Source organism: Clupea harengus, chromosome 23 (assembly GCF_900700415.2).
Source record: "Clupea harengus chromosome 23, Ch_v2.0.2, whole genome shotgun sequence".
Lineage (NCBI taxonomy): Eukaryota > Metazoa > Chordata > Actinopteri > Clupeiformes > Clupeidae > Clupea > Clupea harengus.
Window position 1 is genome coordinate 13,095,830 of NC_045174.1, and position 23,954 is coordinate 13,119,783.

Consider the following 23,954-nt stretch of genomic DNA (forward strand, 5'->3'; position numbering starts at 1 on the left):
CATCATCCCCATTTATTATTTTCAACATCATCATTATTATCATTACTGTTATTATTGTTATCAGTTTGCTGTTTTAACACAGATTGTCATTAAAAACACCCCCTTGTACAGCAACACAGGTCACAGACAACACTCAGAATCAGAAATGGTTATACAAATGTTTATTTGCCACAAGCAGACTGGATACAGGACTCTAGGCACAGATTCACTGTACATAGAACCCCACTAGGCGATAGGCATAAAGCCAACTAATGGCCAACCATGTCTAACATGAAAACCCCCACACAATGTCCACACAAAAGCAAGATACATGCCTTCCCCCCAAAAGATATTATCAGTTTGCAATACTTAAACCACGCCCCACATATAGAATCCACAGTAAAAAAACACTGCAATAGATCAACCCACACCAAAGAGGAGTCATCCCAATCCAGTATACAATCCAGACAGCAAGTCGCTACCGGCCAGTGTGGCAGGGACCCGCTTTGTCACTTTCAAGCGTGGAGACGGTTCTGCGCTGGTCCATCCACCAGGAACGCTCCCAAGTAGCACTCCGATGACGCGCAGCTCTCCCCCACGAGGAATTTCCAACTACAGAGGGACACAATACAAACAAACAAACACTTAGAGCAGCCCAAACGCCATTAAGTTGGGAGATCCAGTGACAAACTAAATGACCAGTGTGGTGGAAGAAAGAACCTCCCTTTTGCCTGGTAGCTGGAGAGTGTTGAGCAGTGTGTGAGTGTGTGTGCATGTGTTCTACCGGCATCTCTGTCTTTTAGGCCTTCTCTGTGTAGAGAGTTGAGGTGTGCGAGCGTGCGTGCGTGCGTGCGTCTGTGTGTCCGTTCCTGCTTGTGCCTGCCTACGTCTGTGCTGCCTGCCTGCCTGCCTGCCTGTGTCTGCGCGGCGTGCGTGCCTGTCTGTCTGTGCGGCGTGCCTGCCTGTGTGTCTGTGCGTGCCCGCTTGTGTGTGTCTGTGCGTCCTGGCCTGGGTATGTGCGTGTGTCTGTGCGTGCGTGTGTCTGTGCGTGCCCGCTTGTGTGTGTCTGTGCGTCCTGGCCTGGGTATGTGCGTGTGTCTGTGCGTGCCCGCTTGTGTGTGTCTGTGCGTCCTGGCCTGGGTATGTGCGTGTGTCTGTGCGTGCGTGTTATACCTGCATTTATGTCTTGTAGGCCTTCTCTGTCTAGAGTCTGAAGCACTTCCCCGGCCAGACTCTGGCTCTCCCTTCTGCTGGGCTGGTGCTTTTCTGATGACCGTCACCAGCAACGACTCCACCCCGATACGGGGGTTTGACACCTGTACACACAGACACGCACGCACAGACACTCACACACAGACACACGCACGCACACATTCAATTAGTTCCCTTGATATGAACTAAAGAGGCAGGCAGCAACAGCAACTCCAAATAAACTGGGTAGGTGTGTTACCTTCCTGCCAATGGTAATCAACTCTGTGTCTGCCATCACCTTGTGTGACTTTAAAGATGTTGCCTTTGGTGACATATGCATACACATAGTTTTTAATGCATGACAATAACATAAATGCAAGTACATGAAGAGCAGAGCATCTTCCTTGTTATATTAATAACCCTATGAAAAACACAGTGGTGGCAAAAGCCACATAGTGTTTGAAACACAGCTCATTTATTAACCACACTACATATAACTAACAGATAACATTAGCAAAGGCTTTGCTGATGAGAACGAGTGAAATTCCATGACATCAACAGTGAGAGTAGCTACCTAAACATGTGTAAAAGAGACTGTATTCATATGACTACCTCCCAATATATTCGTTTATACATCTGAATTTAAACGATCGATAGAAAATACTGATTCACAGTCCAAACATTCTCATTCTCATTCATTCATAGCCCTCGTAAAAGCCCCCTTAATATAGCGAACTTCCAGTCAGATAAGGTAGTGTTTGTAACGTAGCTAGATGGCTAAATACATCGATACGACAACATAAAACAACGGGTGAAATGAATCATAACCTAAGTTATATCATACAGCACTAACAGATAACATTAGCAATGGAAACGCTGATGAGAACTAGCGGAATTCCAGTCAGCTAACAGAGTGTTTCTAGCGAAATTCCAGTCAGATAACAGAGAGTGTTTGTAAGGTTGAAAGCTAGCTAAACACAAAAGGTGAAATTAGTTCAGTATCTAACAGCAGTGTATTACATGTGTAAATACTCACCATGTCGATAATCTGCCTCGGTTGATTCCTTAAGCATCCGGCTAGCTTCACTCTTTGAATTACCCGCCCCCTCAGGTCTAGCGTAAGCAATGTAACGTCGCCCTCCAGAATTTCTGCCGTGTGCCTGACGTCGCTCTCCAGGATTTCTGCCGTGATTGGTGAAATGTTTTCGACTGTGCGAACGTGATTGGCTCCAATTGTTTTAGAATCTGCGGACGTGATTGACTGAAGCTGAAACATTTAGCTGGCCTTGCAGTCGGCAGCTGGCGCTCCTAAGCCAGGGATTGTGGGTTCGAGTCCCATCTGGGGTGAGATAAAGCAGAGTGGCGCAGCGGAAGCGTGCTGGGCCCATAACCCAGAGGTCGATGGATCGAAACCATCCTCTGCTAGTCTCTCTTTGAGTGCCACTCCAGTATAGTTGCCTTTCACAAAACGCAGTCTGAAACCAGGATGAGAAGTACGGCAGGAGGTTTTCAGTGGGCAACACGTAGCCAATTTCATACCCAACCACGCAGATTGTCTCGATCTTCTCAGCCTTTTTCTTGGGTCAAATCTAGCTTGCAATTAAATAGACACCTCTGCTAGGCAAGCCCCGACAGCTGAAAATGCAATGAACCCAGGGATTGTGGGTTCGAGTCCCATCTGGGGTGAGATAAAGCAGAGTGGCGCAGCGGAAGCGTGCCGGGCCCATAACCAAGAGTTCGATGGATCGAAACCATCCTCTGCTAGTCCCTCTTTAAGTGCCACTCCAGTATAGTTGCCTTTCACAAAACGCAGTCTGAAACCAGGATGAGAAGTACGGCAGGAGGTTTTCAGTGGGCAACACGTAGCCAATTTCATACCCAACCACGCAGATTGTCTCGATCTTCTCAGCCTTTTTCTTGGGTCAAATCTAGCTTGCAATTAAATAGACACCTCTGCTAGGCAAGCCCCGACAGCTGAAAATGCAATGAACCCAGGGATTGTGGGTTCGAGTCCCATCTGGGGTGAGATAAAGCAGAGTGGCGCAGCGGAACCGTGCTGGGCCCATAACCCAGAGGTCGATGGATCGAAACCATCCTCTGCTAGGCAAGCCCTGACAGCTGAAATTGCACTGAACCCAGGGATTGTGGGTTCGAGTCCCATGTGGGGTGAGATGAAGCAGAGTGGCACAGCGGAAGCGTGCTGGGCCCATAACCCAGAGGTCGATGGATCGAAACCATCCTCTGCTAGGCAAGCCCCGATGGCTGAAAATGCAAAGAACTGCTTTTGTCAACATTGAAATTATTTCCCTAGTTCACTATATTGATGAGGCTGAGGCTGAGGCTGAGGCTGATAGTCAGCAGACTAACCCCAGTGGCCTAATGGATAAGGCACTGGCCTCCTAAGCCAGGGATTTTGGGTTCGAGTCCCATCTGGGGTGAGATAAAGCAGAGTGGCGCAGCGGAACCGTGCTGGGCCCATAACCCAGTGGTCGATGGATCGAAACCATCCTTTGCTAGTCTCTCTTTAAGTGCCACTCCAGTATAGTTGCCTTTCACAAAACGCAGTCTGAAACCAGGATGAGAAGTACGGCAGGAGGTTTTCAGTGGGCAACACGTAGCCAATTTCATACCCAACCACGCAGATTTTCTCGATCTTCTCAGCCTTTTTTTTTGGTCAAATCTAGCTTGCAATTAAATAGACACCAAACAGCAGAACGCCTGGCTCCTATATTTTTCCAGGATATATTTCTGCAATGAGAGCCCTGGAGCCAACAGCAAGACTGCAGGGAGGAGGAGCAGAGTGGCGCAGCGGAAGCGTGCTTGGCCCATAACCCAGAGGTCGATGGATCGAAACCATCCTCTGCTAGGCAAGCCCCGACAGCTGAAAATCCACTGAACCCAGGAATTGTGGGTTCAAGTCCCATCTGGGGTGAGATGAAGCAGAGTGGCGCAGCGGAAGCGTGCTGGTCCCATAACCCAGAGGTCGATGGATCGAAACCATCCTCTGCTAGGCAAGCCCTGACAGCTGAAATTGCACTGAACCCAGGGATTGTGGGTTCGAGTCCCATGTGGGGTGAGATGAAGCAGAGTGGCGCAGCGGAAGTGTGCTGGGCCCATAACCCAGAGGTCGATGGATCGAAACCATCCTCTGCTAGGCAAGCCCCGATGGCTGAAAATGCAAAGAACTGCTTTTGTCAACATTGAAATTATTTCCCTAGTTCACTATATTGATGAGGCTGACGCTGAGGCTGAGGCTGAGGCTGAGGCTGAGGCTGATAGTCAGCAGACTAGCCCCAGTGGCCTAATGGATAAGGCACTGGCCTCCTAAGCCAGGGATTTTGGGTTCGAGTCCCATCTGGGGTGAGATAAAGCAGAGTGGCGCAGCGGAACCGTGCTGGGCCCATAACCCAGAGGTCGATGGATCGAAACCATCCTTTGCTAGTCTCTCTTTAAGTGCCACTCCAGTATAGTTGCCTTTCACAAAACGCAGTCTGAAACCAGGATGAGAAGTACGGCAGGAGGTTTTCAGTGGGCAACACGTAGCCAATTTCATACCCAACCACGCAGATTTTCTCGATCTTCTCAGCCTTTTTTTTTGGTCAAATCTAGCTTGCAATTAAATAGACACCAAACAGCAGAACGCCTGGCTCCTATGTTTTTCCAGGATATATTTCTGCAATGAGAGCCCTGGAGCCAACAGCAAGACTGCAGGGAGGAGGAGCAGAGTGGCGCAGCGGAAGCGTGCTGGGCCCATAACCCAGAGGTCGATGGATCGAAACCATCCTCTGCTAGGCAAGCCCCGACAGCTGAAAATCCACTGAACCCAGGAATTGTGGGTTCAAGTCCCATCTGGGGTGAGATGAAGCAGAGTGGCGCAGCGGAAGCGTGCTGGGCCCATAACCCTGAGGTCGATGGATCGAAACCATCCTCTGCTAGGCAAGCCCCGAAAGCTGAAAATTCAATGAACTACTTTTGTCAACATTGAACGTATTTCCCTAGTTCACTATATTGATGAGGCTGAGGCTGAGGCTGATAGTCAGCAGACTAGCCCCAGTGGCCTAATGGATAAGGCACTGGCCTCCTAAGCCAGGGATTGTGGGTTCGAGTCCCATCTGGGGTGAGATAAAGCAGAGTGGCGCAGCGGAAGCGTGCTGGGCCCATAACCCAGATGTCGATGGATCGAAACCATCCTCTGCTAGTCTCTCTTTGAGTGCCACTCCAGTATAGTTGCCTTTCACAAAACGCAGTCTGAAACCAGGATGAGAAGTACGGCAGGAGGTTTTCAGTGGGCAACACGTAGCCAATTTCATACCCAACCACGCAGATTGTCTCGATCTTCTCAGCCTTTTTTTTTGGTCAAATCTAGCTTGCAATTAAATAGACACCAAACAGGAGAACGCCTGGCTCCTATATTTTTCCAGGATATATTTCTGCAATGAGAGCCCTGGAGCCAACAGCAAGACTGCAGGGAGGAGGAGCAGAGTGGCGCAGCGCCAACGTGCTGGGCCCATAACCCAGAGGTCGATGGATCAAAACCATCCTCTGCTAGGCAAGCCCTGACAGCTGAAATTGCACTGAACCCAGGGATTGTGGGTTCGAGTCCCACCTGGGGTGAGATAAAGCAGAGTGGCGCAGCGGAAGCGTGCTGGGCCCATAACCCAGAGGTCAATGGATCGAAACCATCCTCTGCTAGGCAAGCCCCGATGGCTGAAAATGCAAAGAACTGCTTTTGTCAACATTGAAATTATTTCCCTAGTTCACTATATTGATGAGGCTGAGGCTGAGGCTGATAGTCAGCAGACTAGCCCCAGTGGCCTAATGGATAAGGCACTGGCCTCCTAAGCCAGGGATTGTGGGTTCGAGTCCCATCTGGGGTGAGATAAAGCAGAGTGGCGCAGCGGAACCGTGCTGGGCCCATAACCCAGAGGTCGATGGATCGAAACCATCCTCTGCTAGTCTCTCTTTGAGTGCCACTCCAGTATAGTTGCCTTTCACAAAACGCAGTCTGAAACCAGGATGAGAAGTACGGCAGGAGGTTTTCAGTGGGCAACACGTAGCCAATTTCATACCCAACCACGCAGATTGTCTCGATCTTCTCAGCCTTTTTTTTTGGTCAAATCTAGCTTGCAATTAAATAGACACCAAACAGGAGAACGCCTGGCTCCTATATTTTTCCAGGATATATTTCTGCAATGAGAGCCCTGGAGCCAACAGCAAGACTGCAGGGAGGAGGAGCAGAGTGGCGCAGCGGAAACGTGCTGGGCCCATAACCCAGAGGTCGATGGATCAAAACCATCTTCTGCTAGGCAAGCCCCGACAGCTGAAATTGCACTGAACCCAGGGATTGTGGGTTCGAGTCCCATCTGGGGTGAGATGAAGCAGAGTGGTGCAGCGGAAGCGTTCTGGGCCCATAACCCAGAGGTCGATGGATCGAAACCATCCTCTGATAGGCAAGCCCCGAAAGCTGAAAATGCATGAACTACTTTTGTCAACATTGAAAGTATTTCCCTAGTTCACTATATTGATGAGGCTGAGGCTGAGGCTGAGGCTGAGGCTGAGGCTGAGGCTGAGGCTGAGGCTGAGGCTGAGGCTGATAGTCTGCAGACTAGCCCCAGTGGCCTAATGGATAAGGCACTGGCCTCCTAAGCCAGGGATTGTGGGTTCGAGTCCCATCTGGGGTGAGATGAAGCAGAGTGGCGCAGCGGAAGCGTGCTGGGCCCATAACCCAGAGGTCGATGGATCGAAACCATCCTTTGCTAGTCCCTCTTTAAGTGCCACTCCAGTATAGTTGCCTTTCACAAAACGCAGTCTGAAACCAGGATGAGAAGTACGGCAGGAGGTTTTCAGTGGGCAACACGTAGCCAATTTCATACCCAACCACGCAGATTGTCTCGATCTTCTCAGCCTTTTTTTTTGGTCAAATCTAGCTTGCAATTAAATAGACACCAAACAGCAGAACGTCTGGCTCCTATATTTTTCCAGGATATATTTCTGCAATGAGAGCCCTGGAGCCAACAGCAAGACTGCAGGGAGGAGGAGCAGAGTGGCGCAGCGGAAGCGTGCTGGGCCCATAACCCGGAGGTCGATGGATCGAAACCATCCTCTGCTAGGCAAGCCCCGACAGCTGAAAATGCACCGAACCCAGGGATTGTGGGTTCAAGTCCCATCTGGGGTGAGATGAAGCAGAGTGGCGCAGCGGAAGCGTGCTGGGCCCATAACCCAGAGGTCGATGGATCGAAACCATCCTCTGCTAGGCAAGCCCCGATGGCTGAAAATGCAAAGAACTGCTTTTGTCAACATTGAAATTATTTCCCTAGTTCACTATATTGATGAGGCTGAGGCTGAGGCTGATAGTCAGCAGACTAGCCCCAGTGGCCTAATGGATAAGGCACTGGCCTCCTAAGCCAGGGATTGTGGGTTCGAGTCCCATCTGGGGTGAGATAAAGCAGAGTGGCGCAGCGGAAGCGTGCTGGGCCCATAACCCAGAGGTCGATGGATCGAAACCATCCTCTGCTAGTCTCTCTTTGAGTGCCACTCCAGTATAGTTGCCTTTCACAAAACGCAGTCTGAAACCAGGATGAGAAGTACGGCAGGAGGTTTTCAGTGGGCAACACGTAGCCAATTTCATACCCAACCACGCAGATTGTCTCGATCTTCCCAGCCTTTTTCTTGGGTCAAATCTAGCTTGCAATTAAATAGACACCTCTGCTAGAAAAGCCCCGACAGCTGAAAATGCAATGAACCCAGGGATTGTGGGTTCGAGTCCCATCTGGGGTGAGATAAAGCAGAGTGGCGCAGCGGAAGCGTGCCGGGCCCATAACCAAGAGTTCGATGGATCGAAACCATCCTCTGCTAGTCCCTCTTTAAGTGCCACTCCAGTATAGTTGCCTTTCACAAAACGCAGTCTGAAACCAGGATGAGAAGTACGGCAGGAGGTTTTCAGTGGGCAACACGTAGCCAATTTCATACCCAACCACGCACCCCCTTTATATTGTCTCGATCTTCTCAGCCTTTTTTTGGGGTCAAATCTAGCTTGCAATTAAATAGACACCAAACAGCAGAACGCCTGGCTCCTATATTTTTCCAGGATATATTTCTGCAATGAGAGCCCTGGAGCCAACAGCAAGACTGCAGGGAGGAAGAGCAGAGTGGCGCAGCGGAAGGGTGCTGGGCCCATAACCCAGAGGTCGATGTATCGAAACCATCCTCTGCTAGGCAAGCCCCGACAGCTGAAAATGCAATGAACCCAAGGATTGTGGGATCGAGTCCCATCTGGGGTGAGATAAAGCAGAGTGGCGCAGCGGAAGCGTGCTGTGCCCATAACCCAGGGGTCGATGGATCGAAACCATCCTCTGCTAGGCAAGCCCCGATGGCTGAAAATGCAATGAAATGCTTTTGTCAACATTGAAATTATTTCCCTAGTTCACTATATTGATGAGGCTGAGGCTGATAGTCAGCAGACTAGCCCCAGTGGCCTAATGGATAACGCACTGGCCTCCTAAGCCAGGGATTGTGGGTTCGAGTCCCATCTGCGGTGAGATAAAGCAGAGTGGCGCAGCTGAAGCGTGCTGGGCCCATAACCCAGAGGTCGATGGATCGAAACCATCCTCTGCTAGTCCCTCTTTAAGTGCCACTCCAGTATAGTTGCCTTTCACAAAACGCAGTCTGAAACCAGGATGAGAAGTACGGCAGGAGGTTTTCAGTGGGCAACACGTAGCCAATTTCATACCCAACCACGCAGATTGTCTCGATCTTCTCAGCCTTTTTTTTTGGTCAAATCTAGCTTGCAATTAAATAGACACCAAACAGGAGAACGCCTGGCTCCTATATTTTTCCAGGATATATTTCTGCAATGAGAGCCCTGGAGCCAACAGCAAGACTGCAGGGAGGAGGAGCAGAGTGGCGCAGCGGAAACGTGCTGGGCCCATAACCCAGAGGTCGATGGATCAAAACCATCTTCTGCTAGGCAAGCCCCGACAGCTGAAATTGCACTGAACCCAGGGATTGTGGGTTCGAGTCCCATCTGGGGTGAGATGAAGCAGAGTGGTGCCGCGGAAGCGTTCTGGGCCCATAACCCAGAGGTCGATGGATCGAAACCATCCTCTGATAGGCAAGCCCCGAAAGCTGAAAATGCATGAACTACTTTTGTCAACATTGAAAGTATTTCCCTAGTTCACTATATTGATGAGGCTGAGGCTGAGGCTGAGGCTGATAGTCTGCAGACTAGCCCCAGTGGCCTAATGGATAAGGCACTGGCCTCCTAAGCCAGGGATTGTGGGTTCGAGTCCCATCTGGGGTGAGATGAAGCAGAGTGGCGCAGCGGAAGCGTGCTGGGCCCATAACCCAGAGGTCGATGGATCGAAACCATCCTTTGCTAGTCCCTCTTTAAGTGCCACTCCAGTATAGTTGCCTTTCACAAAACGCAGTCTGAAACCAGGATGAGAAGTACGGCAGGAGGTTTTCAGTGGGCAACACGTAGCCAATTTCATACCCAACCACGCAGATTGTCTCGATCTTCTCAGCCTTTTTTTTTGGTCAAATCTAGCTTGCAATTAAATAGACACCAAACAGCAGAACGTCTGGCTCCTATATTTTTCCAGGATATATTTCTGCAATGAGAGCCCTGGAGCCAACAGCAAGACTGCAGGGAGGAGGAGCAGAGTGGCGCAGCGGAAGCGTGCTGGGCCCATAACCCGGAGGTCGATGGATCGAAACCATCCTCTGCTAGGCAAGCCCCGACAGCTGAAAATGCACCGAACCCAGGGATTGTGGGTTCAAGTCCCATCTGGGGTGAGATGAAGCAGAGTGGCGCAGCGGAAGCGTGCTGGGCCCATAACCCAGAGGTCGATGGATCGAAACCATCCTCTGCTAGGCAAGCCCCGATGGCTGAAAATGCAAAGAACTGCTTTTGTCAACATTGAAATTATTTCCCTAGTTCACTATATTGATGAGGCTGAGGCTGAGGCTGATAGTCAGCAGACTAGCCCCAGTGGCCTAATGGATAAGGCACTGGCCTCCTAAGCCAGGGATTGTGGATTCGAGTCCCATCTTTGGTGAGATGAAGCAGAGTGGCGCAGCGGAAGCGTGCTGGGCCCATAACCCAGAGGTCGATGGATCGAAACCATCCTCTGCTAGGCAAGCCCCGACAGCTGAAAATGCAATGAACCCAGGGATTGTGGGTTCGAGTCCCATCTGGGGTGAGATAAAGCAGAGTGTCGATGGATCGAAACCATCCTCTGCTAGTGCCACTCCAGTTAAGTGCCACTCCAGTATAGTTGCCTTTCACAAAACGCAGTCTGAAACCAGGATGAGAAGTATGGCAGGAGGTTTAAACCAGTGCCGGAGGTTTTCAGTTACCGCTACTGAAATTCCTAATAAACCTGCGGTAAAAATTAGAAAAGCCAAGAAATCTCTGAAGTTCCTTTGTAGTCTTGGGCCTCGGCCAGTACAGAACAGCTTGCACCTTTTCCTCATCCATCTGCACTCCCTGTGAATTCAACACGTAGCCTAGGAATGAGATGGAAGACTGATGGAAGAGACATTTCTCAGCCTTGACAAAGAGGTCATGCTCCATGAGTCTGTTAAGTACAGCCTTCACATGTTTTACATGATCCTGAACATTGTCTGAGTATATAAGAATGTCATCAATATATACAACAACAAACCTGTGGAGCATGTCTCTGAGAACCTCATTCACAAACGACTGGAACACAGAAGGAGCATTGGCTAACCCATACGGTAAAACAAGGTATTCATAGTGACTAGTGGTAGTGGAGAATGCTGTCTTCCATTCATCTCCTTCCCGTATCCTCACCAGGTTGTATGCGCTTTGCAAGTCCAGCTTGGTGAAGTATCGGGCCCCACGAAGTTGTTCCAGTGCTGAAGGGACTAATGGAAGTGGGTAACGGTACTTTATGGTTATGTTATTAAGAGCCCTGTAATCTATACAAGGGCGCAAACCACCATCTTTCTTTTCAACAAAGAAGAATCCTGCTGACACCGGTGATGTGGATGGACGAATGAAACCCTGCCTCAGAGCTTCATCCACATACTCCTGCATGGAGGCGGTCTCCTTGTTGGATAGGGGATAGATCCAGGAACGTGGTAGGAGGTCAACTGAGCAGTCTTCTCAGTCACACGTCCTGAGCCCAGTGGTCGACCATCAATTGCATTCACCCGTAAAGGAGGAGTACATTGAGTTTTTGGAATCTTCAAAGTATGTACAAAATCTTCTGCAATGAAATTACCCGCAGCACCAGACTCAATCATGGCAAAACCAGAGTAGTGACCAGCTCCCCATCTTAAAGTTACTCTTATATTGAATAGTTCAGGTATTCTATTAATGGAATCTCTGCTTACCCCGGCGGACCGTTGTGACTCCTGGTGTTGAGGACGGCGGTTACAGGTTGCTATTAGGTGACCAGACTCTCCACAGTACAAACATAGGCCGTTACGCCTCCGGTGCTCCCTCTCCTCGGGGGTCAGGCGTGTGTGGCCTATTTCCATCGGCTCATAGGTTTGCGGGGCCTGAAGTGACTCACATTTGACGTATGAACGATGTCTTGGAAGTCCACTTGTTCGAAGGAGATTGTCCAGACGGATGGCTAATGCCCCTAGCTGGTCCAGAGTTAAGTCGTCATCTCGACAGGCTAGCTCAGACTGAATCTCAGGTCTCAGACCACGTCGGTAGACGGTAAGGAGGGATTGCTCATTCCAACCACTTCTGGCTGCAAGGATCCTGAAAGACAGAGAATAATCAGCTACTGTACGGTCTCCCTGACAAAGCTTCAGTAGCTGCTCCCCGACCTCCAATCCCTCAGCTGGATGCTCAAACACGGCCTTGAAAAGTGCTTCGAATGAGGCAAGATCCTTGATGTCATCTCCACCTTGTTCCCATACCGCAGTAGCCCACTCTAAAGCTCTTCCAGTGAGAAGAGAAATGATAAAAGCTACCTTGGATTCTTCAGATTGGAAATTACGTGGATTCTGAACCATGTGCAAAGAGCACTGAAGAATGAAACCTCTACAGGCATTTGGGCTTCCATCAAACCTCTCAGGTTTCACCAGGGAACCATCTCGCTTAGGCGCAGGCTGAGGCAGAGGTGGTGGGCGAGCAGAAAACTCTTGGATGGTAGTAGTCATCTGGTTCAGTTGGTCACGCTGTTGGCTTAGTAGCTGACCCTGAGCGGTGATGGCTTCACGAAATCTTGCTGCCTCGGCTGCATCCATGCTTTTGGTGTGTAATTCTGTCACAAACTGGAGACTTGAAACAAAGAAATAGGATGCAAACGCTCAAGGCGTGTTTTACTGAGATAAATCAAAGTGCCACGATGGGCAAACCAGGCAGAGATCACAGGACTGGAGAACAGCACATCTTGCTGATCACAAACAATTACACACAAAGACAAAGGAAAAAGCCCAAGGCTTACATAGGAGCTCAGTGAATACTTTGGCTACAGGTGAGAACTAAACTTAATGAACATGTAGGCTACAGGTGAGAACTAAACTCAATTATCACATTGGCTACAGGTGAGAACTAAATTCAATTAACACATTGGCTACAGGTGAGAACCAAACACTAAGAAGTGAGGGAAATACTAAGGAGAGGAGAGGATGAACGGACTGGAGTAGCATATGGAGCAAGAGCAGGAACAGGAACAGAGGAGTGTGCAGCAGAGGTTGTGACAATCCCCTAGGATCATACAGCCAGTTAGATGGTAAGTTGTTTTCCTGTCAATTTGTTTTTGTTATATTTCATTATAAACCTCATGTTAAATATAGCTGTCTTAAGACACGTTAAAATGACAATAGGAAAGTTAAGGGTAATTAGCCTAAATCCTATTTATAATAGTGTCCTTCTACCAGTGGTGTATACCCAAAAGCCATACTTGAGTAAAAGTAAAAACACCACACTGGAAAGTGACTCCAAAAGTGAAAGTCACCTATTATAATACTACTTGAGTAAAAGTCTGATATCTGATATTTACTTTATTTAAGAATCAAAAGTAATTTTCTGATATTAAATGTACTTAATGAAAGATTTACAAGTAAATGCTGTTAATAAAAAAGAAAGGGTCAGAATTTTGAGAATTATTAAGTTTATTATTTTAAGTGCTGTGGCCAGCATGAGGACTTGTGTTGAAAATAATTGGGTTGACTGTGATCCATCCAGGAGCAACCATTTTCAACGTAATATATTGTACATAAGTATACTTTTGCATCTACTATGAACTTATCATCATAGTTCTCCGAAAAGCAATATGATATGAAGAAGTTGTAACAGTGCTTTATAAGTATGCTAATTCCGACTAGAGGATGTAGAGGGCAAATGCATAATATTGTGTTCAGCAAAAAATATCAACTTGATGCATCAGGTCAGTGTTTTGAGAAAGGACACCTGCCTTGTAAACTCCTATATGGGCCTGATTTGAACACGATAGGCAAAGGTTTTGCTCAAGCTGAATCTGATATCTTAACAGGTTTATGCTAATTATGATAACTAATCATTAACGTTGCGGCTCATGGGATTAATCTTAATTTACCTCAATGTGTTTCCTGAGGTTGGATGGGGATTTTTTTAATGCCAATATTTCAGTAGCTTTGGGTAAGAGGCACTTCATCCGGTACCAAGAATCCTTCACTCTTCGTCACCACCGTCGTTTGTTGCGGGAGTAGCAGGTGCTTCCATTATTGCTTCCATCGTGAAATCAGTCATCGTAGAGTGGAATTCTACTCATGAAGTCGCTCGCTAGCTAGCATCCTAGGCATCACTGGAAATAAAAAACCGCGGCTTTGAGAGCACTTGTTTGCAATTGCGCATTAACGTGATTAACCAATGATTTAACTTGTAAGCTAGGACCACTGATTCGCCAAACCTGCTTGCTTGCAGTCTGTGTTCCACCACAGTCCCCGACGTTGATCTCATGATTCATGATTTTTCAGGGGAAATGTATCGGAGTCAAAGTATCAGTTTTCTTTGCAAATGTAGTAAAGTGAAAGTCAACAGAAATATAAATAGTACAGATACAGATATCCAAAAAAAACTACTTAAGTACAGTAACTAACGTTACTATACACCAGGGGTTTTCAACTGGTTTTGTCACATGGACCACCATTCTGACTAGAAAGTAATCCGCGGCCCACCGATGTGCCAGTGATTCTCAAAGCATTTTACAGTCCCGTACCCTTCTTTTCATGTTTGTAACCGCTGCTGCCACGCCCCCTCCCCCCCGCACACATATTTTGCCTATAACACTTAAATATGTGAAATTATCAGGGTGGATCACTAACCGCCGCTGCCACGCCCCCTGCCCTGTGCACGTATTCTGCTTATAGCACTTGTCAGTGTAATTTCTTCGCTGAATATGAGTCTATTTGATTTGTAACGCACTCTTCATTCAGAAGAATCTCAGAGTACATCAGTATTTTTGGCAATGCGACTTGGCTATTCAGACTATTTAGATTGACATAAATATGTCTACGGGCCCAGGTATATTTATACAAATAAAAAAAGTAAATGGTGAACTGATCAACATAGGCTCATGTCGCGGACCCCCTGCAATGCCGTATTTTTTTCCTTTACTCCTATCAAAATGAAATTACCCATGAAAAGTAATTTTTTTTGTATTACAAGTTTCAACTAGAAAATGCATTTCCTGAAGGAAATACCAGTGCATGAAATGCTAAAGTTAAGAAAGGAAGAAGAAAAGAAAAAAGAGTGAAAGAAGGAAAGAAGAAAGGAAAGAAGAGTGAAGAAAGGAAAGGAGTGGAAGAAGGAAAGAAGAAAAGAAAGAGGAGTGAAAGAAGGAAAGAAGAAAGGAAAGAAGAGTGGAAGAAGGAAAAAAGAAGGAAAGAAGAGCGAAGAAATGAAAGAAGAGTGGAAGAAGGAAAGAAGAAAAGAAAGAAGAGTGAAAGAAGGAAAGAAGAGTGGAAGAAGGAAAGAAGAGTGGAAGAAGAGTGGAAGAAGGAAAGAAGAAAGGAAAGAAGAGTAAAGTAAGGAAAGAAGAGTGGAAGAAGGAAAGAAGAGTGGAAGAAGGAAAGAAGAGTTGAAGAAGGAAAGAAGAAAGGAAAGAAGAGTGAAGAAAGGAAAGAAGAGTAGAAGAAGGAAAGAAGAAAAGAAAGAAGGGAAAGAAGAAAGGAAAGAAGAGTGGAAGAAGGAAAGAAAAAAGAAAGAAGAGTGGAAGAAGGAAAGAAGAGTGGAAGAAGGAAAGAAGAAAGAAAAGAAGAGTGAAGAAAGGAAAGAAGAGTGGAAGAAGGAAAGAAGAGTGGAAGAAGGAAAGAAGAGAGAGTGAAGAGGGAAAATATTGAAAGAAGGAGAGAAAATGGAGTCAAGCAGAGAGATGGAGTGTGAGAGAAAGTAGAGTGAGAGGGATAGAGAGAAAGATAGAGAAAAAAAAGTAGAGAATGGAAGGTGTCTCTTAATATTCCTAGTTATACAGTTGAATGGAGAGGGACAGAGAGAAGAGGAGCCTTGGAACCTTGGCGCAGGTGTCAGTGAAGCACAGGTGCAAGCCAGTTTAAAGACCCTATTATGATGTCATAATGGCCCAATGTAAGTCAATGGGAGAAATTGTATTAGTTTTTATTTACTATTTTAAAAAGTATAAAGTTTAGAAAAATGAAAAATACATAGCATAAGTGTCCTTTACAAGACCTAAGCGACAAAGTTTGAACGAAGTTTCTAAGTTAAGCGGTTAAAGCTGAATTAAGCGCAGAAGTTTGGTACAAAGAATAATAATAAGAAGAACTAGAAAATGCATTTCCTGAAGGAAATACCAGTGCATGAAATGCTAAAGTTAAGAAAGGAAGAAGAAAAGAAAGAAGAGTGAAAGAAGGAAAGAAGAAAGGAAAGAAGAGTGAAGAAAGGAAAGGAGTGGAAGAAGGAAAGAAGAAAAGAAAGAAGAGTGAAAGAAGGAAAGAAGAGTAAAAGAAGGAAAGAAGAGTGGAAAAAGGAAAGAAGAAAGGAAAGAAGAGTGAAGAAAGGAAAGGAGTGGAAGAAGGAAAGAAGAAAAGAAAGAAGAGTGAAAGAAGGAAAGAAGAAAGGAAAGAAGTGGAATAAGGAAAGAAGAAGGAAAGAAGAAAAGAAAGAAGAGTGAAGAAAGGAAAGAAGAGTGGAAGAAGGAAAGAAGAAAAAAAAGAAAAATGAAAGAAGGAAAGAAGAGTGAAAGAAGGAAAGAAGAGTGGAAGAAGGAAAGAAGAAAAGAAAGAAGTATGAAAGAAGGAAAGAAGAGTGGAAGAAGGAAAGAAGAGTGGAAGAAGTAAAGAAGAGTGGAAGAAGAGTGGAAGAAGGAAAGAAGAGTGAAGAAAGGAAAGAAGAGTGGAAGAAGGAAAGAAGTGGAAGAAGGAAAGAAGAGTGGAAGAAAGGAAAGAAGAAAGGAAAGAAGTGTGGAAGAAGGAAAGAAGAGTGGAAGAAGGAAAGGGATAGAGAGAAAGATGGAGAGAAAAAAAAGGAGAGTATGGAAGGTGTCTCTTAATATTCCTAGTTATACAGTTGAATGGAGAGGGACAGAGAGAAGAGGAGCCTTGGAACCTTGGCGCAGGTGTCAGTGAAGCACAGGTGCAAGCCAGTTTAATGACCCTATTATGATGTCATAATGGCCCAATGTAAGTCAATGGGAGAAATTGTATTAGTTTTTCTTTAATATTTTAAAAAGTATAAAGTTTAGAAAAATGAAAAATACATAGCATAAGTGTCCTTTACAAGACCTACGCGCCAAAGTTTGAACGAAGTTTTTAAGTTAAGCGGTTCGAGCTGAATTAAGCGCAGAAGTTCGGTAAAGAGAATAATAAGAAGAAGAAGAATAAGAAGCCTAGGAATAACAATACAGGGCATTTCATGCACTGTAATAATAAGAAGAAGAAGAATAAGAAGCCTAGGAATAACAATACAGGGCATTTCATGCACTGTAACTAGAAAATGCATTTCCTGAAGGAAATACCAGTGCATGAAATGCAAAAGTTAAGAAAGGAAGAAGAAAAGAAAGAAGAGTGAAAGAAGAAAGGAAAGAAGAGTAAAAGAAGGAAAGAAGAAAGGAAGAAAGAGTGAAGAAAGGAAAGGAGAGTGGAAGAAGGAAAGAAGAGTGGAAGAAGGAAAGAATGAAGGAAAGAAGAGTGAAGAAAGGAAAGAAGAAAAGAAAGAAGAGTGAAAGAAGGAAAGAAGAAAGGAAAGAAGAGTGAAGAAAGGAAAGAAGAGTGGAAGAAGAAAGAAAGAAGAAAGGAAAGAAGAGTGGAAGAAGGAAAGAAGAGTGAAGAAAGAAAAGAAGAGTAGAAGAAGGAAAGAAGAAAGGAAAGGAGAGTGGAAGAAGGAAAGAAGAGTGGAAGAAGGAAATAATAATATTCCTAGTTATACAGTTGAATGGAGAGGGACAGAGAGAAGAGGAGCCTTGGAACCTTGGCGCAGGTGTCAGTGAAGCACAGGTGCAAGCCAGTTTAATGACCCTATTATGATGTCATAATGGCCCAATGTAAGTCAATGGGAAAATTTGTATTCGTTTTTATTTAATATCTTAAAAAGTGTAACGTTTAGACAAATGAAAAATACATAGCATAAGTGTCGTTTAGAAGACCTATGCAGCAAAGTTCGAACGAAGTTTCTACGTTAAGCGGTTCAAGCTGAATTAAGCGCAGAAGTCGGTAAAGAGAATAATAAGAAGAAGAAGAATAAGAAGCCTAGGAATAACAATACAGGGCATTTCATGCACTGTAATAAGAAGCCTAGGAATAACAATACAGGGCATTTCATGCACTGTAATAAGAAGCCTAGGAATAACAATACAGGGCATTTCATGCACTGTAATAAGTGTGATGCTCATGTGCATATTTAAATTCATTTCAAAAGAAACTTGTAATACAAAAAAAGTTACTTTTCATGTATACTTTTACTATGTAAAGTTTTATTGTGGTGGGAGTAAAGGAAAGAAATAAGCCTATTTGGATGTATTTTGGGCATATTCGATTAGTGTATAGCTCATTTGCATATTAAAATTCATTTTCAAAGAAACTTGTAATACAAAAAAAAATACTTTTCATGGGTACTTTCATTGTGTAAAGTTTCATTTTGATAGGAGTAAAGGAAAAAAAATACATTTTTGAGGTGTATTTTTGCCATGCATTATTAGCACACATCTCAGATGGAATGAGAATTAAACATATTTCCTCAAATAGGATTTATTAGGACTTTTAGTATGTTGTTTTGGACACCTCATAGAAATGATCTATGCTGAAAAAAATTATTTTACAATTAATTATATTTTTGGATCCAAAAAGGGTTAATTTGCCTGGCCTAGTAGTGGAAGACTTGACTTGTGTGGAAGGGTCATGACAACTTGTCGTTCGAGTGTACGACGTGTGGTTATTAAATAATGACACTGTTATTACAAATATACAAGAATAACGAGTTGTCCTAATTGCAGCTGAAATACAGCATTAGTCTATGTTATAGCCACACCTCGTATTTGTAAAAATGTTTTACATATTTTATTAACACCTCCCGACGTTCTCGAGGTGGAACAAAACCTTTGTAACTTCATTCAAGCTATTTTGGACAATTCCTCACCACAGCAATTTTACAAGGAAGAACAGATAACAGTATAATAGCACAAGTGTCTCAAGAGAACATATACAAACGCAGATAACTTAGTCCAACTAACACCGTACTTTGGTACACTGTCCTCACTGGATACAAACCCCGTCACACAAATGCGGTCACGGGTGTCAAACATACAGCTCGCGGGCTGGAGGCAGAAGCATCCCGCCGGATGACTTTGCTAAGTATGAAAGTTACAGAAATACATAAATTGCATTTCTATAAAAGTAGCTTTTCTTAATAAATGTCAAGGGTTATGAATCAGAATGTCTCTCAAGGATATGGAGGTTTATGAGTACAAAAGTTTTGTAATTGTTTTAATCGATCCAGTCATTGCTTCAAAAACAGCGTAAATGCAATGTCTGCTCCAATCGCAGATTGGCATTTATCTTCCATCTTAACAACTATCCCTTGCAATTAATAGCCAAATTTCCAAACGCAACAAAAACTTTGCATCACATATCATTTGGGATATTTATGTTCCTGCTCCTGCTCCGCATATGTTGTGCGTTCAAACTTTACGTTTTTCCATTGCTCAGTGTGTGGCACAACTCCACTCAACCCCAGGATAGTTGGAGGACAAAATGCCCCTGCAGGCAGCTGGCCCTGGCAGGCTAGTCTGCAGATGTCTGGAAGCAATTTCTGTGGAGGTTCACTGATCAACAAGGAGTGGGTTGTATCTGCTGCTCACTGCTTTTCAAGGTCAGTAGGGGTTGGGCCCAAGGAACGGATGCTGTAAGAACTAGGTTTGGTGATAATTTACGAAAAAGAACGTTATAGGTTGTTTACGCCACTAATCAATTCATGCTGATTCGGTTGTTGTTTTAAACCTGGATATCAGTTGGTCAGAAGAAACATCACCATGCATTTGGGCTGTTTGTTCTGACTAAAACCAATGTCTTTTTCAGCACCAATCCAAGCGGCAGACCCAGCAGAGCAGCAATCCCAATGAAGTGTCCAGAAGCGTGGACAGAATCGTCTTGCGTCCCAATTACGACAACAAGACCAATGACAACGACATTGCTATGCTGAGACTCAGTTCTCCCGTTCAGTTTACTAACTTCATCAGACCGGTTTGTCTGGCAGCCAGTGGCAGTGTGTTCAACAATGGCACCGACAGCTGGGTAACTGGATGGGGCAACATTGGAGAAGGTGGTAAGTCAAGTCAATAGGGTGTAGGACAAGTTGATGTCCACACATATTTGGATGCTACAGCTGGGATATCTTAAAGAAACAGCAAAAAAAGTTTAAGCAATCAAACACATTCAAAAAGTTCCTTCAAGTGTGAATTTGTGTCCAGCTTCGTATTTGATAAACAATAATTTTGAGCTCACTCTCCTCTTCAGTTGCTCTCCCATTCCCTGAGACCCTACAGGAAGTGGAGGTTCCAGTGGTGGGTAATAGACAGTGCAACAGCCTGAACGGAGTTGGAACGATCACAGAGAACATGATCTGTGCTGGTCTACTCGCTGGCGGAAAAGACTCATGTCAGGTATTGTAATAGTTTGGTGCACATTCAGCTCTCATGAGACTTTAGACATGGATTGTGCCAATCTATTTCAGAATAAGGAATGTATGATAACGTTTCTTACAATAATGTGTTTGTAGGGTGACTCAGGAGGTCCAATGGTGAACAAGCAGCAAACGGTTTGGGTCCAGTCTGGGGTCGTCAGCTTTGGGTTTGGTTGTGCTCGACCTGAACTCCCTGGTGTTTATTCAAGGGTGTCCCGCTACCAGTCCTGGATCGGCTCCCAGATCCAGAGCGACCCACCAGGCTTTGTCACATTCTCCATAGCAGATAATGCACCTCCTGGCTCACTTTCACTCTCTTTCCTTCTCTTCATGATATCAGCCTTTGTCTCTCTATGTTGGTAGGGTATGAAAGCTGAGACAAGAAAGCAGTACTATGATATGGTATATGGGTATGGTATATGGTACTATTTTAACATTCTTATTGCACTTAAAAGGTATGATATTAGTGATGCGAGGACGTGTGATGTGAGGACATCAGGGTGGGAACAAGATAGTTGAGGTGGGAGAAAAATGACCTTGATAACAGCCATGATACATCAAAAAGTGTATTGAATGTTTTCTTGCAAATAACACATATAATATATGTGTCTTTGCTCATTCACTTTTGTGTTTACATCATATATAGGAATTATTATGAAAGACATTTTTTACATTAATCTTTATGGACATTAAGTCTGATGCAGTGATAGTTATTTTCATTGTTGTTACAACAGCCTCAAATACCTCCTCAGTATAACTTTTATAATAAACAGAATAGGGTACATCAGTTGAAACAGTAAATGGCCTAGACTAAAATACTTTTTGTGTAGTACCATACATGTTATTATTTGCTATAGGAACATAATTTGCACATGCAGAAATCACCTGCCTGACTGTTTTCTCACCAACAGGCCAAGTGTCATATTACTCCTGTACCTATTGTCTTCTCCTGCCTTACAAAGACCTAAATGATCTTACTCTCCCTGTTTGACAACCGTTTCCCCTTTTAACCAACTGCACTTAAGGCCCTCTCCTCTGAAGGCCTGCTTATAGTCAGGTGGCTTAATGCAAAATTTAGGCTCGATCGTGACAAGAGTGATAAAAGCATGAAATTTGGCACACAATTAGCTTATACCCTACTAAAAGATATTAGAAGGGGTGCCCAAGTGAAACTGCTCATTTTTTCGTTTTAATGAGATATTAAGTTTTGACCTAAATCAAGATATGCGTTACCTGTGGTCCGATTTTCAAAACGGTTATTTTGCCTAGAAATGCTTACCAAATAAGTAATAAATCAGTTATTTATGCATGTTTGTGTTTTCTTGTTTGTTTTTGATATCCACTAGTTTAAACAAATGTCCCTTTAAGTAGCAAAACAGACAAAAAGACTTGTGCCCGTGCGCGCGCTCATCCAAGATGGCGGGAATTCTGCTATATCTGTTAGGTAAAACCGTTATTTTACCACCATTTAAAACCATATTTGCATTTGTATCTTTTATATGTATAAGGACTGTAATATTTTATTAAAGATTTGCTTCAACATCATTAAAATAGCACCAACAAAGGCGCATTACAGTACCAGTAGGCTACCGCAGAAAAACGGTAAAATTGGAGCAGATTGAGCAATGTCTTTTCCTACATCAAACTGATCATATGAGGAATGTGCTGTTATAAATAGCTCTACGATTTGCTCTCTGGACAATCACATTAACACATTGGCTTGCATCTCAACTTTTCTTGAACACATTTGCAACGTGAGCAGCGCTGTTTGCAGGTGCACGTAATCAGCTCTCTGCATACAGTATAGACACTTGGGGATAGTCATCCAAACCTAATGCTAACATTGCCGTGAAGTGGTGGTTATTTTGCAGGCTGGAACGGAAACTGAACTTGTGCTTATTGCAACTGCAGAGACCGTTAATAGCTCTTTGGTTATCCTTGGTGCTCTGTTCCACACGGCAGAACTAGTGGGGGCCTATTTTTCGCCAGGCAGCACTTTCTGTTGTAATAACTGAAAGATGCTGATACCAGTTCCGTGAAATGAGGAGACTGATGTCGTGGAGCTGGGATTGTGAGCAATGGACCTCATTCTCGCACATTTTGTTAAGTGTCTTTAATATCTTCAACCTAAGAAAGATCTCCACCGGTCATGAATGCCTGGAAATGTGTTCTTAAACGGCCAAAGTGTGGCACTGATTCTTAAATTGAACGAGCGCTTCTCGTTTTCTTTCTTTATTTATTTATCACGAAGCTCGTAGAATCATGACTATAAATGTGAAACGTAATTGTTATGATACAATATTCTTGTATTTATTATTATTATAATTATTGATGCCTGTAGAAATTCATGTGAACGCACTCATTCAACGATTTATCACAAATTCAGCCCTTAAGAACATGAGCGGCATCATCCAATCTGGCCTTGTAGCGCTCGCAAAGAGACGTCTCTAGCCAGTATTCTATCTCAATGATACGATCATAGGAAACAGAAATGCCCATTTGGTATATGTTTTCTATCAATGTCTTACTTCTAGTGGAGCTATGCATATTTAGCCCAACATATAGTGGTAGGGGTGGCTCACGAGATGCTGAAATGCGAGTTTGGCCAGTTTTGGCCAAACATGCCTGGCTTTCAGACTTCTCTTGATCCTCTATGTTGAGACCATAAAGAATGATAGAAACGAGAGACTTTAAGCTTGACGGTTAATATTTTGAATGGCAGTCCATTGGAAAGCACCCAGAAAAATAAATCCTTTGTGTGCAAAAATGTCTTTCCTTAGCCTACAATTGTTGCAGGCCTCGCTAGAATTTCGGCGTCTTCTGAAAAGTTGTGTTGTTTCAAAGCATCCTTCAATAGCCTGCTTATTGCATCCCGGAAATCTAAAACGGTGTTTCTTCCATCAGTTTGTTCTTAAAGAGTCTCTTTGTAATGTTCTAGCAAGACATTGATTAACCTGGTTTTATTTATAGTTTTCTTAACTCCAATATCTTCAAGCCTCTTGATGTACAACGACAGCTCAGAAAGTTTAAACATATGAGTTCCTTTTGTAATAGCTACATTCTTCTATGTACTCGATAAGCTCGATAAATGCTATTGACTTGTTCATTTTTCATCATCACATTTGTCAATTTATAACAGCACATTCCTCATATGATCAGTTTTGATGTAGGAAAAGACACGCTCAATCTGCTCCAATTTTACCGTTTTTCTGCGGTAGCCTACTGGTACTGTAATGCGCCTTTGTTGGTGCTATTTTAATGATGTTGAAGCAAATCTTTAATAAAATATTACAGTCCTTATACATATAAAAGATACAAATGCAAATATGGTTTTAAATGGTGGTAAAATAACGGTTTTACATATAGCAGAATTACGTCTTTCCCGCCATCTTGGATGAGCGCGCGCACGGGCACAAGTCTTTTTGTCTGTTTTGCTACCTAAAGGGACATTTGTTTAAACTAGTGGATATCAAAAACAAACAAGAAAACACAAACATGCATAAATAACTGATTTATTACTTATTTGGTAAGCATTACTAGGCAAAATAACCGTTTTGAAAATCGGACCACAGGTAACGCATATCTTGATTTAGGTCAAAACTTAATATCTCATTAAAACGAAAAAATGAGCAGTTTCACTTGGGCACCCCTTCTAATATGTTTTAGTAGGATATAAGCTAATTGTGTG

At 44.2% G+C, this 23,954-nt stretch overlaps 1 protein-coding gene and 5 non-coding genes across 6 annotated transcripts; all 6 read left to right on the plus strand.

Annotated features, from left to right (window-relative positions):
- Positions 1-5,217: 5,217 nt before the first annotated feature.
- Positions 5,218-5,290, plus strand: trnar-ccu. The gene has a single exon. It is a non-coding gene; the product is annotated as a tRNA-Arg (tRNA).
- A 684-nt stretch (positions 5,291-5,974) lies between these two features.
- trnar-ccu lies at positions 5,975-6,047 on the plus strand. Its single transcript has one exon. It is a non-coding gene; the product is annotated as a tRNA-Arg (tRNA).
- Positions 6,048-6,778: 731 nt separating this feature from the next.
- On the plus strand, positions 6,779-6,851 carry trnar-ccu. Its single transcript has one exon. It is a non-coding gene; the product is annotated as a tRNA-Arg (tRNA).
- Positions 6,852-7,535: 684 nt separating this feature from the next.
- Positions 7,536-7,608, plus strand: trnar-ccu. The gene has a single exon. It is a non-coding gene; the product is annotated as a tRNA-Arg (tRNA).
- Positions 7,609-9,396: 1,788 nt separating this feature from the next.
- trnar-ccu lies at positions 9,397-9,469 on the plus strand. The gene has a single exon. It is a non-coding gene; the product is annotated as a tRNA-Arg (tRNA).
- Positions 9,470-12,397: 2,928 nt separating this feature from the next.
- LOC105905400 (testisin) lies at positions 12,398-21,234 on the plus strand. Its single transcript, XM_031561559.1, has 8 exons — positions 12,398-12,410; positions 12,789-12,887; positions 19,294-19,466; positions 19,675-19,909; positions 20,101-20,246; positions 20,363-20,548; positions 20,630-20,668; positions 21,178-21,234. Exons 1-8 carry the CDS (start codon positions 12,398-12,400, stop codon positions 21,232-21,234), a joined length of 948 nt encoding a protein of 315 aa, XP_031417419.1.
- The last annotated feature ends 2,720 nt before the right edge of the window (positions 21,235-23,954 follow it).

Coding starts and splice junctions, on each gene's coding strand:
- LOC105905400 (XM_031561559.1), top strand. Junction 19,910..20,100: donor GGGCAACATTGGAGAAGGTG/GTAAGTCAAGTC, acceptor TCTCCTCTTCAG/TTGCTCTCCCATTCCCTGAG. Junction 20,247..20,362: donor GCGGAAAAGACTCATGTCAG/GTATTGTAATAG, acceptor ATGTGTTTGTAG/GGTGACTCAGGAGGTCCAAT.